We start from the raw sequence: 16,942 nt of genomic DNA, 5'->3' as shown, positions 1-16,942 counted from the left end.
GAGGGGGGTTTGAGTCAGCGTTACGGTGCGTTATAAGGGGGGAGAGGGGTTAAGCCGAGCGTTACGTAACAAATCCAAGCCGGGAGAAAAAAAAACTTTTGAGAAAAACGAGAAAAAAATGAAAATCCTGCCCTTCCCGGATGAACACTGGAAAAAAAAAACACATTGGATCTAGAGTCCAGACTCTTGAAAACATTGACAAGAAAAAATACTCTTGATTCAATCGGAGTTTTGCTTGAATCAAAACGAAATCCTCTTAAATTAAAAGGCTTGGTTCTTGATTTAAGCTAGATTCTGATTGATCGAGAGTACTTTTTCTTGTCGATGTTGTTAAGAGTCTGGACTCTAGATCCAATATGTTTTTTTTTCCAGTGAATATTTTCGGCGCGTGACCCAGCCGACGTAACGCGTGTCGATATTTTTAAATACAAAATTTTAGGCTAAGATAATACTAATAATGTTGTCGTTCTCGTTTTCAAAATGAGAATCTAGTTTCCATACCAAGAATGTTATTAAAAAAACTAGACAAATCTATCAAAGAGAAAAATATACGTTAACATCTGATGAGTAAAATATTATCAGAACGTCCTTATACGGTGCAGATAAAAAGAGAGTGTGGAATATACAGAGCACCCGAGGATCCGAAGGTACAAGTTATCTCCACAAATTGAGAGGACTCAACCAACGTTAAAAAGCTACGAATGCCATTGGCGGATCCAGAAAATTGGCAACATTGTTTTTCTCCATTTAAACATGTGGAAATGTATCGATTCTTGGAGGGGCCAGGTGCTCCGACAAGAATCGATTATTTAACATAGGTTTAAATGAAGGGAATCCGGTGTTGCCAAATTGCTGGATCCGCCTCTGAATGCGGAAACGTTGCGCGGTCAAAAAATGCAAAAATTTCGGCATTCGAGGCGGAGCTTGACGTACGTGATGTGAAGCGATTTAGAGGTCATGCAACACTCATCTATGGAGGGAGAAAGGATCATCGTGATGATATTTGCGTTCATTCATGAGGTCTTAAAAAGACGTACGTGCTTATAAAAACTCCTCCGAGACTATAACATTACGTCAAACTTGACGCACATTCCCCGAATGAATTTTGCATTTTTTATTAAACAGTGCAGCACTTGCATCGATCATCGAAATGCGACCTTGACAAAAGACAGGCACATCATCGTTCCACCTGAGTTCGAACCCAGTTTAACGGAAACTTTTCTCAGAAGTAGAGTTTTAAATCGAGTAAAAGTTTGCCGAGAAGACAGAATGCCAAATTTAAATGGGAGTTTTTTGGTTTGCAACGTAGGTATGCGATAACTTAAAATCTCTATATAAAGCATACAACTTAAGACTGATAAGATGTCTCATGCTTTTCGACATTTAATGTCTCTGAGAACATCATAATAAACGCAGAGAAATAATTTTGATGTAAGCGAAAGGATATTTAAAGTATTCCACAAAGATGTTCTAAAAAGATGTTCCTCAGTTTAAGGTACACATTCAAAGTAGACCAGCATTTTAAATGTATTCGATATCTCGAGGTTTATTTACTTCCGATGCAGACGCGATTCATCGTAACTGCAACTATCCTCAAAAATTGGAGCAGTGAAAAATAACATCATAAAAAAACGTACTTGCACGCGATTAGTAAACAAACAAAAAAACATCAAGATTAAAAAAAAAAATGCAGAACACTTTATATTAGAAATCAGAGCTTCGACAGATGCGATATGCGATGCGACGGACGCGGCACGATGTTCATGAACGCCTTATCGTGATGCAACTATTCGAACTCGATGACTGTCCGTGTTGCATGTACAAAATATTGAAGGCGTTTTTGCTTTCCTCGCCCTAACAGCGATGTGCGCTATATAGACATTGTTTCCGTGTCGTTATCACTAAACGTCCTTTCTGTTGCACTACATCGGATCCGAACAATAATGACTATGTATCTTCTATTGATGGAGGACCAATGAAAGTAATTCGATACATGTGGTCGTCAACGGGTTGAGGCACCTTCCCACGGAGGAAAAATTGTCGAAGTAGTCGGAAACTTGAAAAAATTGTCTACTTGCGAAAGAATTGGTTCGAAAATTATTGTAAAATTTTCGTGAACAACTCTAGAGAAAAATAAGTTGCGAGCGCTTTAGTGCATTGTGTAACGTCAACATTGAGCGTAAAGCTGCATTATAGTCCGGCAATTTCAAACCTTGCGTGGAAGTGGAATTTTTTTTTCATATACTTTTCACTGAGGAAGCGAAAAGATAAGGTTAAGAATTATTCATATGGAGGCAAGTAGTCTGTCACCTCATAGCTCCAGCTTCATCAGACCTCACGGAAGTGCGGTAAACTCATGGGCAAAAGTCACGCTGAACATTTGAGGGGCGTCTAGGGCATGACACGGGTTTACTGGTGATGAGTATTCGAAGATAGACCCTGACATTCGAACCGCATGCAGGGAAATGAGTAGTCAAAAAATATAATGCAGCGATGACGGATAATTTCTGCAAGCATGAAACATTAACAACGCTTATTATCGACACCAGATTAGTCGCTTGAGATTTTACCGGATGCAAATATTTGGTTGAAAAACGAAGAAAAGATCGGGAAAAACTGTTGTAAAAGGTTGAGCTTGAGTTTTTTTTCTTCAAAAGTAGTCAACGTTTTGTTTTAGTACGGGATGAAGGGGACTAAGGTACCAGGTAACCTAAACATAAACGTGCATAGGTAATATTTTCTGCTAGTTTAGGAATAGAGCAAAACATAAAAGACATTTCTTTATGAGCCACAGTTGGCAGATGTTCTTATCAGTGGCGATTTCAGGAAGTTGGCAACACTGTTACTATACACCATTTAAATCCAATGGTTAAATCGTTTTGGATGAGACAGGCTGCCTTACTTACAATCGATTGTTTAAAATACATAGCTTTCAGGAATCACCACTGGGTTTAACTAGAGTACCTATATAGCGAGAGTATGGACAGATCGCTTCATGGAGGGCTTAGGGCCCAAAAGTGCAGCCACCCTTCTATCCAACTTCTAACGCACAAAATTTCACTGCCAGTCTGCAGATTCCACTTCTAACCAAGATAGCCAAGAATGTACAGAAAAGAGCGTTCTTCCGCGAAATTGAGTAAATTTATGCAAAAACTGAGTCAAACACGTGCTTTATAAACGACGGTTCGTAACAATAGTATTAGTAAATCGCTCTGGATACTTGAAATTCATAGGTTGGCTGCATTTCTGGGCCCTAACTTTATTCGCAGGTGGAGGCCTGATGTATTTTCGGAGTTTCACATCTGTCCATACTCTCGCTATACAGGTACTCTAGGTTTAACTGAAGTTTTATAGGAGCATCAACTGGAATCGTTTGGAATTGAGGTGGGTGACGAATTAGGAGCGGAAGGTCGCGAGGGAGAGGATATGACGTCACGTGGTTAGTGAACAAAAATTCGGGGATGCGTATGACTCATTGTAATTTCAGGTTATTGAATGGACTGCGGTCTCAAAAATCACGCCACAAAAAGAGCCAAAGAGCCATCATCCTACTGTGGCCTTCGCACACTGGCTGGTCGTGCGTCCTGAATAGACAATGGACGACATTACTAACTTCATATACAGAGGCGACCAGATCGGCCACCCAACGCCCTGCGGAGGCGGCGCTCCAAACTCGAATTGAGAATTTTCCTAACAAAAGCAACAACTAATCACAACAAAAGGGCACGAAAGTTACGTGACCCGACGGGAAAACTCCGAACTCCACACTCGGGGCTAATTTGTGTCGTGGTGCGTCCCGAAGTAATTAAAACATCCAGTCGCCGTTACACAGAAATCGGAATGTTCGCAAAAACTGATAAAATCAACGCACGCGTGCCCGTGCCTGATAGGGAAAGTTCGCGAGGAAAATCCGCTCGGAATAGTTCGTCTTCATGCAGAACTGAATGCCGTTCCGCGATAAAAATCGTCTGGTGATGAGCGGTGCGAGAGAGCGAGGGGGAGTCCTAAGCGAAAGTTTTCGAAGTTTGCAAACTCGAAGCAAAGCGAAAAAAGATTTGTGTCAGTTGAGTTATTAGTGATGCTAATGCGATGGGCGATGGGTTGCACACGTCGCTCGATGGACAACGATAACACGTTTCTGCATAAAAAATGTTTTTTAAGCGTCCAGGGTGTCTACTAAAACAGGCCGGCCAAAATCAGTACTTTTACAGTACTTTTTCAGTACATTCCCAAAGAATTCAGTACCTCCTCAATAGAATGATTCGGTACTTTTTCAGTACCTCCATTTGACGAAATTCGAAAAATTTCAAAAATTTGAATTTCTCGCTCAAATGACGAAAAAATGAAAAAAATTCCGGACCTTTTGTGGAATTTCCGCACTTTTTCAGTACCTCCGGACCCCCCTTAGAATATCTGTACCACTTCCGGACTTACCGGAAATTCCGGACTTGTAGACACCCTGGCGTTTCATTGACACAATTTAGTTTATTAACGATTTACGCGATTAATTTACAATTATTTTAACTCTGGTTGGTTGAATTTATACTGTTCAAGGGTGGATCCTAAGACGATTCTAGGAAGTTGATAAAATCGTTTTTTCTCCAGGTAAACCCCCTGTAAATATCGAGTCTGGATGGAACATCGATTAATAAATACACTTTTAAGTAAATGAACGAAGTTCTGAGTTGCCAACTTTTATATGGACCACGTTTAGCAGAAAGGAACCACGCCACATCAGCTGTTGCCAAATTTAACCGAGGAATTTAATTTTTTACAAGAGAACGTTTGTGCAAATTCCTTGATAATTTTAAGTGCTTCATACTATTCGGAAAAATCACTGAAACTTGCACAAAAATCCGCTGAACTGTTTTCACGTAAAAAATTAAATTGCCCGCTTAAATTTGACAATAGCTGATGTGGCTTGGCTCCTTTCTGCTTAGCGCGGCCTATATGAATCACTACTGGATGGATCAACTCTGAGATCAGAGAAATGAGTCACTGCGAATTTTCAAGGATACGCAACTTCAAGATGATGCGAGTTTCGAGAAGCGTCAAAAATTGGTAAAGCTCATATCACTGTTCATTATGGGAGACAGTTCAAACTGTGTGGTTAAACAAATTTGTCGGTGTCCTTTGTATCCGCGAGAGCTGATAGACTTCAAATAAATTCACGACGAAGCCAATTAGGGAGATAATGGAAGTTGCACATCCCAAATAAACATCAGACAAACAATTTTCGTGTCCCCATTCCCGTGCTTATTTTCACATCAATAAACAGAAATAAACTTTCTCCCGGCCTGGCTTATGAATAAACAAATCTGATCGAACAAATGATATCGACTCAAAATAAGGTAAAAGTAGCATCAAAATAATCGAATTCTCGGCATTTTTTCATACTTGTTGATTAGATTGGAATTTATGAAAATAAAATGATGGTTAATGTTCGTTCATTTGGGCAACGCGTGCACATTTTAAAGAGCGCAGAACAGTTTCCAGACATCATTTTCAGGGATTTTACCGGCTCAAAGCTCTCATTATTCTTAGGATTGGCAGGGTTTAGGATTATTGATAAGGTTGTTGTAAGATCCAAGGATTGACTTTATAGTTGTTTTCTATAGGCATCCTACTTTTTTATACGTCCTATCAAAATATGAATTAAAAAAAAAAAAAAAAAAAAAAAAAAAAAAAAAAAAAAAAAAAAAAAAAAAAAAAAAAAAAATTACAAATGTGCAACAACCCCCATACGATTGGATTCGGTAGGAGTTTTCATTTTGGTTCGTTGGTGAAATGCACTTTGCTCCAGAAAACCATTAATTAAGGGGATTTTACCGGTTCAAAACTCTCAATATTCTTCTATTCGTATTTTCGCTGATTTTGACTATGAGAATTCGAGTAGGCAGGTTGTAGGTTCTTTGCAATTAAAAGGCAGCACGATCTCAGTATTGAGTTACATTGGAGAGACGTTCTCACCGGATAACAGACCGCAATTTGCAACTCCTGGAGATCATTAATTGTTTCTCCACTGCGAAGGTGCAGATGCAGCAGCTATCGACAAAAGCAAATAAATCTTACACTATCGAATAAAATCATAAGAGTAACGCGTAAAGCATATAACGCCTATGCTGCAGTGCTAAGGAAGAACGCCGTATGAACATCCGAGAGTTGCCAAATTTCCTTCGATAAAATGTTCATTTTTAAGAAAAGTTGTGAATATTTTTCTTTGACAATTTCAGGAGCTTTAGGTGAAATTGCGAGCAAAATTAGCTGAAAAATTGGAAGACAAATATTCATAAGTTTACTAGGAAATTTGTGTTTTATCAAAGGAAATTTGGCAACGCCTGAAGGTTCATATGGCGTTTTTCCTTAGCACGGCAGTATAGCCCTCTCGCAAAGATTCCTATCTGTGAGTACCTAATGGACCATACGTTGTTTTTAAAATGAACTAGAAATAGAAATAGTTCAAATAATTCCCTTTTTGAAAAATATACTCCATTTCAGGTACAGGAAAAAAAAAGTAATTTGCGTTTCCCACGTGTTTTGAAAACGAAGATACATATTCTATTTTCGCCCCCGCGCCTGCACTGCCGTGCTAAGGAAAAACGCCGTATGAACATTCGAGAGTTGCCAAATTTTCTTCGATAAAATGTAAAATTTTGAGGAAAGTTATGAATATGTTTCCTTGAAATTTTCAGGAAATTTAGACAAAATTGGGAACAAAATTATCTGAAAAATTGGGAGAAAAATCTTTTTAGATTTACTAGAAAATTCTTGTTTTATCAAAGGAAATTTGGCAACGCCTGAAAGTTCATACGGCGTTTTTCCTTAGCACGCCGGCAGTGCAGACCAGTGCAACGATAGAACCGCGACGGGCAAGCCCCGTGACCCGGGAAAACCTTGCGATTCGCCGGTTACGTGATGAGCGCTGCGCTCGACCCGGAAACGAAGTTCAAGAAGTTACGACTCCTCTTCAAGAAGTTTAAATTCACCGATGTAACGAAAGTAAACCGTGTAACATGCGCAGTGGCAAGGCGTGAATAATCGACTATCGATACTCTCTCATATGAAACTATGGTATAAAATATCGATTCTTAAGGCGTTCGATCAGATCACCCTAAGTAAAGGTCGATTCTTTTCTATGTACACTGAAAAAAAATTCTCAGCGTTTTTACCATGGTCCGTTGGTACCTTTACCATCTCACTTTTTTTTACCGGTTATTGGTAATTTTACCAAGACAGACTGGCAAGCTTGCCTAAAAACCGGTATTTTTACTGTTTTTTTTTTTTTTTTTTCAGGTAAGAATACCATTTTTATTGGTGATCAATTCCCGGTAACTTTACCATTTTATCTCGGTAATTCTACCACAGTCGATAAAAAATATTGGCAGTTTTACCAAGGTCTAGTAAAATTACCGAGAAAGTTCAATTATTTTACCGAGATTTCTCGGTAAATTACCAATTCCATAAATGGTAATTTTACCAAGAAAAAACTGGGATCAAATAGAACCTTGAATTCTTGGTAATTTTATCCTTTCCTTAATAAATACACCGAGATTTTTTTTTTCAGTGTATGGTTTAAATGACAGATCAATCGATTCATCGCAAAACGAGCCACTGGACGCGTCCAGTGGCCCCACGTCCGGACGTGGGCATCAAGTTGAATTTTTGCACTTACACACGTCAACGTCCATCACCGTCAGCGGTGCATCGTGAGCTCGGCCGACGCGGAACCGGCTCGAGATTTTAATCATTGCGAAAAATTTGAAATTTTAAACTGTACGGTCAAAAAGAATCCTGCGGTGTATGAGAGTTCTGTTGATTTATTCTGGGTGGTGGCTGAACTCAAAAATCGACATTCCCTGACTTTTCCGGTCCACCTCTGCGTCATGTTCAATATTTGCATAGCTTCCAACGATGGGTGCCATTCTACTTAGAATGGCACTATGTAGGGAGGTGATACTATCAATATGCATTCCTGTTGCGTGTATGCAAATAAAATGCATTGATATGCATTTCCATGTTCCCACATGCATCCTTGTCCTTGCAGATTTTCGACATTTCTAAGTAATTTTAGCGAAATCCTTATTTCTGGTTAGGTTTGGGACATTATATATACAGAGGTATTGGTGTTTCTAAACAAAACCAAAAAGAGAGTTCCTCCTCAAGGGCACTTTTTTTACACAACGAAGACATTCTGTATCGAACATTGCGGCAATGAAGATTTCTACTGAGCACCTTACTTTCAACGTCAAAGAGAGTTACTCATGGGGAAAAATCCCATTCATGACAAGATCTACCGTTGTAGCTGCGACCAAAATTTTTTGCCACGACTAGTAGAAATTTAGTTGCAGTAGTAAATATAGGGTTCTCGTACAAAGGAAAATTTCCTACTGTGGTAAATAGCTCAAACGATGAGTCGATGTTGCATTGTTGAATATAAAACTACTAGATTTACGTTTGAATACGCAGATTTTATTGAAAGTCTACTCATGAAAAAAATGTATGAGATATGTTGATAAGCTGACTATAAAATATCATTATGGAGGAGCAAAATCAGTAGCGTTTGCAGGGGCGGATCGAGCAATTTGGCAATACAGGATGTCCTCCATTTAAACCCATGTTAAATAATCGATACTTGTCGGAGCACCTGGCCCCTTCAAGAATCGATACACTTCCATAGGTTTAAATGGAGAAGAAACATTGTTGCCAATTTGCTGGATCCGCCAATGATCGTTTGCTAGGATGTATGAATGATTTCGATTGCATTTTACTTATAGATTGTCTTATGTAATCGTGACAACTGTCATTTCCTCGTTTGATTTTTCTTTTCCTTTTCATTTTCTTCTTCTTTTTGCATACAACACGTTTTTAAAGTAGAAAATATCTACTTGCTAATTCACAACAGATATTTTTAGACTTTAAAATGAAACTTCCCGTTAAGATTTTTTTATTCTCTCACAAACACGCTATATACACGAGGAGACGATTGAATATTTTTAAATACTTTAAGAATCACGTTCCAATTGTAGAATACTTGAAACAGAAATACCTCAAGGGCGTGGCGTGAATGGTCGATTATCGATATTTCTCCATTTTAAGCTACGGTAATGAATCGATTATCAAGGTGTTCGCTGCCAACACCCTGTTTATCGATCCTTTTCCATAGGTTTAAATGGCAGATCTATCGATAAATCGCAAAGCACGCCACGCCACAGAAATACCTACCGGGCAAACGGACGAATCGTCTACCTCGTTAAGTTAGAACCACCTAAGTCCAGCGGGAACGTTGTACAATGATGTTACACGTTGATTAAAGCCTAACCAATATTTCAGCGCATTATAACAAACCGCTGAGAAACAAAGTTCGAGCTGACTGAAAATTAACGAATATTTTAACGAGCTTTAAATGTGCGAGGAGATAGAATGTTCTTTCAGGTGAGAAATCAAGCCTTTCAGAAGATTTGGAAAGTTTCAACATATTCTTTTAGTCAAGGGTAATTTTCATTGATATAGCTGTGAAATCGATTTTAATGTGTTTAGAAAACACTTCTCTTTGGGATTTAAGTTGGTTGATCGAGATATTCTGAATTTATCCGCAAAATCCGCAAAAAAGCTCGAATCGCTGGCGAAAAAACCCGCTCGCAAAATCGCGGAGCGCAATAGTAATTACAATTTTCTTTTGCGTGATCGTTCTCGCAAAAATTGGGGGGGGGGGGGGGGGGTTGTAGTTCTCCCAAATATAATTACCCTTGCCATCCGCAATTATTAATTTTTTGCACGCGTGAGTCATTAACGTCCGATACTACCACAGCATCGATTTTACGCGATTTTTCGGATCGTCTGACCTCCAAACCGCCCTCTCTACAATTAGAATAATTTCAATGATCGTCCTCCCTTTCCCGTGAAAACTTTCCGGCACTGAAGCTAACAAAAAAATACTTATAAAATACTTAGAGGATGTAAGTAGTGTTTTCTGGATTCCTTTGGCAATATGAATATACTTGTATATGATCCCAGAGAATCTAGAAGCCGATACGACGCTTTAAGGCGGAAGATCGACACTATATTCTCACAAAATAATATTTAAACTCAAACCTCTCTGTTTCAATTCTAAAATAATGTGCATCGGTTCATTTTTACCCATGGTCCGTTGAATCGTGGCATTCCGTAGCCATGGAAGTGGTTTTAACATTTCGTCTCCTCGCGAAAAAAGGTGGGCCAATGGATACAGCTAGCCCCGTACTGACTTAAAGATCAAGGAATTATTTCGCGACGGCGAACAGCGGATCGAGTCAATTAGAGAGGTCGGACATAAAATTTTTGACTAAAACTGAAAATTTCTATGTTTCTTTTGTTAAATTTTAAATGAGGATTGCTTTTCAAAGAAAATTTCGAGAGGAAACCAATGGAACCATCTTTGAAACCTCAAAATTCTGTGTAAATGGAGTTATGAACGATTAAAGTTTCCAAATTTTGTCCGACCTCTCCTGTTGGCTCGATCCACTGTGCGGCGCTGTTTGCGTCACGGAGTAAAGCGCCCACTTTCGAAAATTGGAATTCCTAAGTCCCCCGCCTAAAATTTAAGCCGGTTTCTCAGTGAAGGAAGTAAAAAAGTTGCTAAAGCGTCCATCATGATACTCAAACCGCGAGAACATAAATTAAGTGACGGCGACCGAAATTCTCGGCATGTTTTTTAAATAAGGAGTCATTTTTATAAAAAATGCGTAACGCTGAAAATTTGATTTCTTCACTGTCCCATCCGACGTACCCGTAACGCAGCGTCGCGTAAAAATGTTCGTAACGCCCTTCTCTCCCCTCAAATTGCGGAGCCCTGTGATGAATTTTGGATGAAAAATTGTCACCTCGCGTCGATTTTTCACATTCTATTTCGAAACTATGGCACACAGTGCCAATTTCAGCGTTACGTAACGCATCCCTAGACTTTCTCTTCCCTTCTGTAACGCACCCGTGATGGAGGCTCAGACCTCCCTTCTCATCGGAACGTTATGGATTTTAGGAACGGCCCCCTAGTATCGCATGAAGCAATTGCGGGAAAAAGAGGAGTAGCAGGGTGTCTACTAAAATATGCTGGCCAAAAATCAGTACTTGTACAGTGCTTTGTTAGTACATTTCCAAGAAATTCAGTACCTCCCCAGCAGAAAAATTCAGTACGTTTTCAGTACCTCCAATAGACGAAATTTCAAAAATTTGAATTTCCCGCTCGGATTGCGACAAAAATGACAAAAAATTGTAAAAATTCTGGAACGATTTGCAAAATTCCCGCACTTTTTCAGTATTTCCGGTCCGCTCTTAAAAAATCAGTACTATTTCCGGAATTTCACCGGACTTGTAGACACCCTGAGTAGTCATCGGGAGCATGGAAAGGTATAGGGGCGGGTACCTACGTGTTTGGCGAACTATGTCTCGTTTCTCAAAGATTTAACAAAACGTGGCTGGCGGATTAGTCAATGTTCGGACTTGGTGGAGGTGGGAATGAGTCAGTGGCGTGGCGTGAATGATCGATTATCGACATTTCTCCATTTGAAGCTATGGTAAAGAATCGATTATTGAGGTGTTCGCTACGAACACCCTGTCTATCGATCCTTTTCCATAGGTTTAAAGGACAGATCTATCGATATATCGCAAAGCACGCCACGCCACTGGAATGAGTAGAAAGTAGAGTTGGATTGCATTTTGCAAAAAGGAACCACTAGCATTGCAATGTTGCTAAGATTGTGCAACTTCTTTTGTCTTGGAGGAAAAAACCCGATTATCCATTAATAGTTTCTATTTTACTCGCTAAAAACTGTAAATTTAAGACAAAAATTACCATCTAAATTTCATAGTTTTTCACAATTTCCGCAATTTTATTGCAAAGGATGAAGTTGCACAATCTTGGCATCATTGCAATGCTAGTGGTTCCTTTTTGCAAAATGCAATCCAGTTGATCTTCGAGAGTGTAACTTATACGTCATGGATCAGCTGTTTGTGCGGGGTCTTCATCGGATATTTGAACTTTTAGCAATTTACTAGAAACTACTATTTCTGGCTCATACATGAAATCAGCAACCCGCAACGTAAAATTGATGGCAAATGCATCGTTTGTAAAATGAGCTGGAGATGGTGTTTCCCGATTGCAAAATGTGGCTAATTTTGTCTTTGGCCGTGACCTGTACGCTGTCAATTTTTTCTTCTTTTTTTCGAAAATCATTTTTTCGAAAATAATCATTTGTTACACTTACTTTCAACATGGCTGGCATTGGATCGAGTCAACGGAGGATAAGGAATGTACTATCTCTTGCCCATCATCAGTTGACCATTAATCGCCTGTGGACAGAAAAGAAAACCAATTAAGAGTGAAAATAATTTACTCGTATTTTTCAGGGATGGGATACAAAAATGTGAAATTGAGAATTGTGATTGGATGGACGGAAAAAAAGTAGCGGCATTGTCTGTAGACATTTTTTTACGTGGTTTCCTTTGGCTTCCTGAGAAAAAATCAAAAATTCGACAATAAGGCGTTGTCCGAACTGGCAACACTTCACGAGGAAAATTTCGAGACATATCTGTTTGAAATGTTCAGCAGTTTTTTCAATAATTTTTCTGTAGATTTAACCGATGTTCCATGACCATACTTACCAATGACAGGATTGGTATCATTATATTCCTTAAATGTCCGCAGGACCGGATTTAGGGGGTGGCCACATGGGCCGCGGCCCATGGCGGCAAATTTTGCAATTTTTTTAAATGTAGCTATAAAGAAAACTCGAATTCAGAAAAAAAATTACAAAAGAGAAAAGGTGACAAAATCTCTCATTTTCTGAAAATATATCTCTAATTTTGTCGTCTTTCTGTGATACAATAGACAGCACCTTTATTCAGTCGAGTTAAGAGTATAAGAGAGAAACCGAACACGGAATTTGGCCTGGAGCGGCACGGCGCAGAGAGCAATAATGACGAGAACTTGAGATGAAAAGGAGAAACCCTCGGCGCGGCGGTTGGCATGTAACACATATTAGCGCCTACAAGACTGCATAAATACTTCACGCATTGCGTCATAGACAGTGCGGTCGCTGCGGTCAGCAGCGGGCGGCCTGAAACGCATAGCGCCTACAAGACTGCATGAATACTTCACGCATTGCGTCAAACACAGTCCGTACAGCAGCGGTCGTCGCCGTCAGCGTGAAACGCATAGCGCATAAGACTGTAGGAATACTTCACGCATTGCGCCAAGCACAGTGCGGTCAGCGCCGCGCGGCGGCGGAGATTAAAAGTATTAAACCATATTTATGTTTGTTCTTTCATAATTGTTTCGTTCATTACATATAAATGGAAGGCCTTGTCCACACAGAGATAGGTTTACGGAACTTAACTTTCGCGCCAAGCTCCGTGAACTTTGGCGAGTAGTGTTGACAGGGCTTTCGCAAAAAAATGTGTCCAACATGAGTGAACGCGTTTTATGCACCCCTTCCCCTCCGGCACGTTGACTTGATGGTTTTTAATGATGTTTCAAAACGAATGAGAATGGGGCGGCAAAATAAAGGCGGCCCATGGGTGGCAAGTAAGTAAATCCGGCCCTGAATGTCCGTACTACGTTTCAACTTACTATTTGGTATGGATGCGATCGAAAACCTGTCAGTAGAAAACATTTTGAAGCATTAAATTCCCGCTTAAGTCAAACGTAATACATGTTGATGCGTATGACTTCCTCTTCTACGAGGTCTGTTAGATTAGAAACCGGATTTTGGTCATAACTACCCCACAATGCGTCCAAATTACGTTTTCTTGAGCTCTTCTGATAGCTGGAAATATACTTAAGAACGCTACGTTCACAGATTTTGTTTATTTTGATCAGTGTTTATTCTGTGTCATCTTGAATACGAGTAAGTCAGGTGCGTTTTGCGATTTTCATCATGCGATCACTGATAGAACAAAGATTCAACATTAAATTTTGTTTTAAACTCGGTATACCTTGTACCAAAACTTTTGGTATACGCTAAGTAAAGTTTACCATGATCATTGTATGGGATGTTCCCACTGTTTTGAATGAGTTAAACGATTCAAAACTGGTCAGGAGTTTGTCAAAGATGAGGAGCATGGGAATCGACCCTCAACGGCAACTGACATTTGTCACGTGGAAGAAATGCGGGCAAAAGTGCTCGAAAACGGTCGTTTCGAGCTTGTTGAACAGAGTAATATTTCTGAAGGCTCTGTACATACAATTTTGATAGAATATGTAGACACGCATCGAGTTTCAGGTACACTTGCCCCTTGATTGTTGTCCGTTGAACGAAAATCCAACCAAATGTCAATTTCCCTTTAGCTGCTTGAACGTTCTAACAGTGATCCTACATTTTTGGATAGGATAATTTTCGGTGACAATATTTTAGTGTACGGCTACGATATGGAGACAAAACTCCAATCGTCCTTGTGGGTTGAAAAATGTAGTGCAAGACCGAAAAAAGAGAGACAAGTTCGGTGAAACATAAAAATCGCAAAACACCCTTGAGGTTGCCTTACTTCAAGCCACATACCAACGAAGCTCATTAGGATTTTTCAAACTTATGAACGTAGCGTTCTTAAGTATATTTCCAGCTATCAGAAAAGCTCAAGAAAACGTAATTTGGACGCATTGTGGGCTAGTTATGACCAAAATCCGGTTTCTAATCTAACAGACCTCGTATCTGTTGGATCAAACATTAATACCTAGCTTATTCCTCCAAGTACTTGAGTACACTTCTGATTGTTTGTTTCGTGGAAGGTAAATTGAAAGTGGTCGGTAATTTGCACCATAATTTTAGTTCTGGTTACGGAGTAGTAGAATGAGTGCAATCGGGATTCAGACTACCATCTTATGTTTTAGTATTCATTAGTTTTGCAACTAGACTGACTAGAAGTTAACAACTAGATTTATTATATTTGCGAGTTTTTCGTACACGGATACGGTTGCTAGGGCCTAAATTGGCTGCGTTTCGGGAAAAAGGGCCTATCCACGCAGAGAAAACTACAGCAGATGAGACGTTCTTGCTGAAATGAATCTAATTGAGGTGCTTACTCGTACTCCACCACTAAACGCACCTGATAGGTCGGACAAAGCCCGTGACGTCAAGACACTCCATCAAGAGCGGTTCTTGACCCGCCGTCAGTCTCATACAAGCACACATTATTCGTTGCACAGTTGCGAAATCTAAATAAACTTTAACAATATGAACGAACTGACGATTAGTTCGGTCACAATTTTTAAAGGATGCTACAAAAACTCTCATGGATTGAGAATATAGAGTTGTGCATAAGGAGATTCGTCCCTATCTCTTGGTAAAGTCGAAGTGGTGTGCGACATATTGCATCGACTATAAGTCGTAAATTTCGATATGTATGGACTTTTTAGCCCAAAAAAGGACGATAGCCCCTGCGCATGAACCTAAATAATCATTTTCAACAAAAAAATACGTGCAAAATTTTGAGAAATAAAAGCAGGATTTGTCTTAGAAAAAAACGTTGTAATCGATACGATTATGGACCCCCGTATCGATACGAACGTTGTTCTCCCCAAGAAAATTCTTGTTTTCTTTTCCCCATTTTTTTTTTTTTTTTTTTTTTTTTTTTTTTTTTTTTTTTAAATTTATTGAGAATGATTATTAGGCTTATGCACAAGGACTTTCGTTCTTTCATTGGCTATAAAGTCAAAAGCTGCGGGGATGTTTTACTAAATCTATGCAATATATTGCACACCGGTTCGCCAATGTCAAAGAACCTGCAGGGCGAATCACTCTTAACATTTCAACAGGTAAAATAAAACGTGATATCTTCATCAGAAAATTTGAAACATAAATTTCTTCAGTATGCACAGGCACCTACGAAGTTGATACATATGTAAGGAGAAAGAAAGACAAAAACAAATATTCACACGTTATGTAAGAGATTTTAAAAACACTTTCTTGACATTATTTCTTCTAAAATGGATTCGTGATTCGGAGACGAGTATTCTTTCAAGGGACTTTGCTATGCACTGCAAATGCTGTTGCGTCGAAACGGCAATGTCGGCCTGAATCAATCTAAACTCATGGGTCAGGAAATTTTCCCCCGTCAAAACCTATCTTCGTCGACCGCAAGTGCAATTCACAGCTAACCTCTAATTTATTCCGTACAGCAAACAAGCATTATCAGCAAGCGAAACGTCAAAAAGCGGAGGACTGGGTTTTTTTCCAGTGCTGTAAGCGATCCTAACTAAACGGATCAATTTTAACGGACATAGATGTTTAGATAATGCTAAGTCCATACACTCCGCGGTGGAACAAAATCCAATAATCTCGAATAAAATGAGAATACTCATACATGACTCAATGCGATTCATTTTTGTTCATTTCGTCGCCCTCACGACGAAGGGGCGTATCATCAAAATTGGCCATTTTGAGTTATGAATGGATTCTTCTGCACCTCAAGTTCCTTCTTCCATCGAGCCTTCTTTGAGAGCTCAACTCTCAATATTAACTGAGTTATTAAGGAAAAACAAAAAGGCGTATCATAAGAAAGACCTTTTCTGAATTCGGCAAACGGGCGCATCATATAATACGCCGCTTCGCGGTGTCCGCTACCTGACTTCTACTCAATGATACGTCCTCGAAAATCAGACCCTTTCCGTTCGCGAGACACAATATGCCCGTCACTCATTGATCGGGTGTGTTTCTTAGTTATTGTTTCTGCATTTTGTTATCCCTGCTACAGATTTTAGATCAAGCTGGCGGTATTTTTTTATTATTTGTCGGCGTGTTTTAATGCAACAGCCTAAAGAGCTCTTTTTTGTTATTCGTCAGGACTCAGGAAACCTAATTTGTCGGGTGTTTCGGTAAACACGATTCGTATTGTCAGTCGGGATTCATGGATGTCGATGGCTTTTCGCCTCATAATTTTGGTCTGACAGGATTTTCTGGGAAAAGATCTAAAT

The 16,942-nt window shown here is 39.4% G+C and overlaps 1 protein-coding gene across 1 annotated transcript in view; it reads right to left on the bottom strand.

Annotated features, from left to right (window-relative positions):
- LOC109031107 (E3 ubiquitin-protein ligase RNF19A) overlaps positions 1-16,942 on the bottom strand; it is a 94,899-nt gene that overhangs the window by 50,683 nt on the left and 27,274 nt on the right. Inside the window, exon 2 of the mRNA XM_019042442.2 lies at positions 12,240-12,324. Within this exon, the coding sequence (XP_018897987.2) occupies positions 12,240-12,257 (18 nt within the window). The 5' untranslated portion in view covers positions 12,258-12,324. The remainder of the gene's footprint in view (positions 1-12,239; positions 12,325-16,942) is intronic.

This window comes from Bemisia tabaci, chromosome 3, assembly GCF_918797505.1.
Source record: "Bemisia tabaci chromosome 3, PGI_BMITA_v3".
NCBI classification, from domain to species: Eukaryota; Metazoa; Arthropoda; class Insecta; order Hemiptera; family Aleyrodidae; genus Bemisia; species Bemisia tabaci.
Note: the sequence above shows the minus strand (reverse complement) of the source record. Positions and strands in the feature narration are given on the sequence as shown.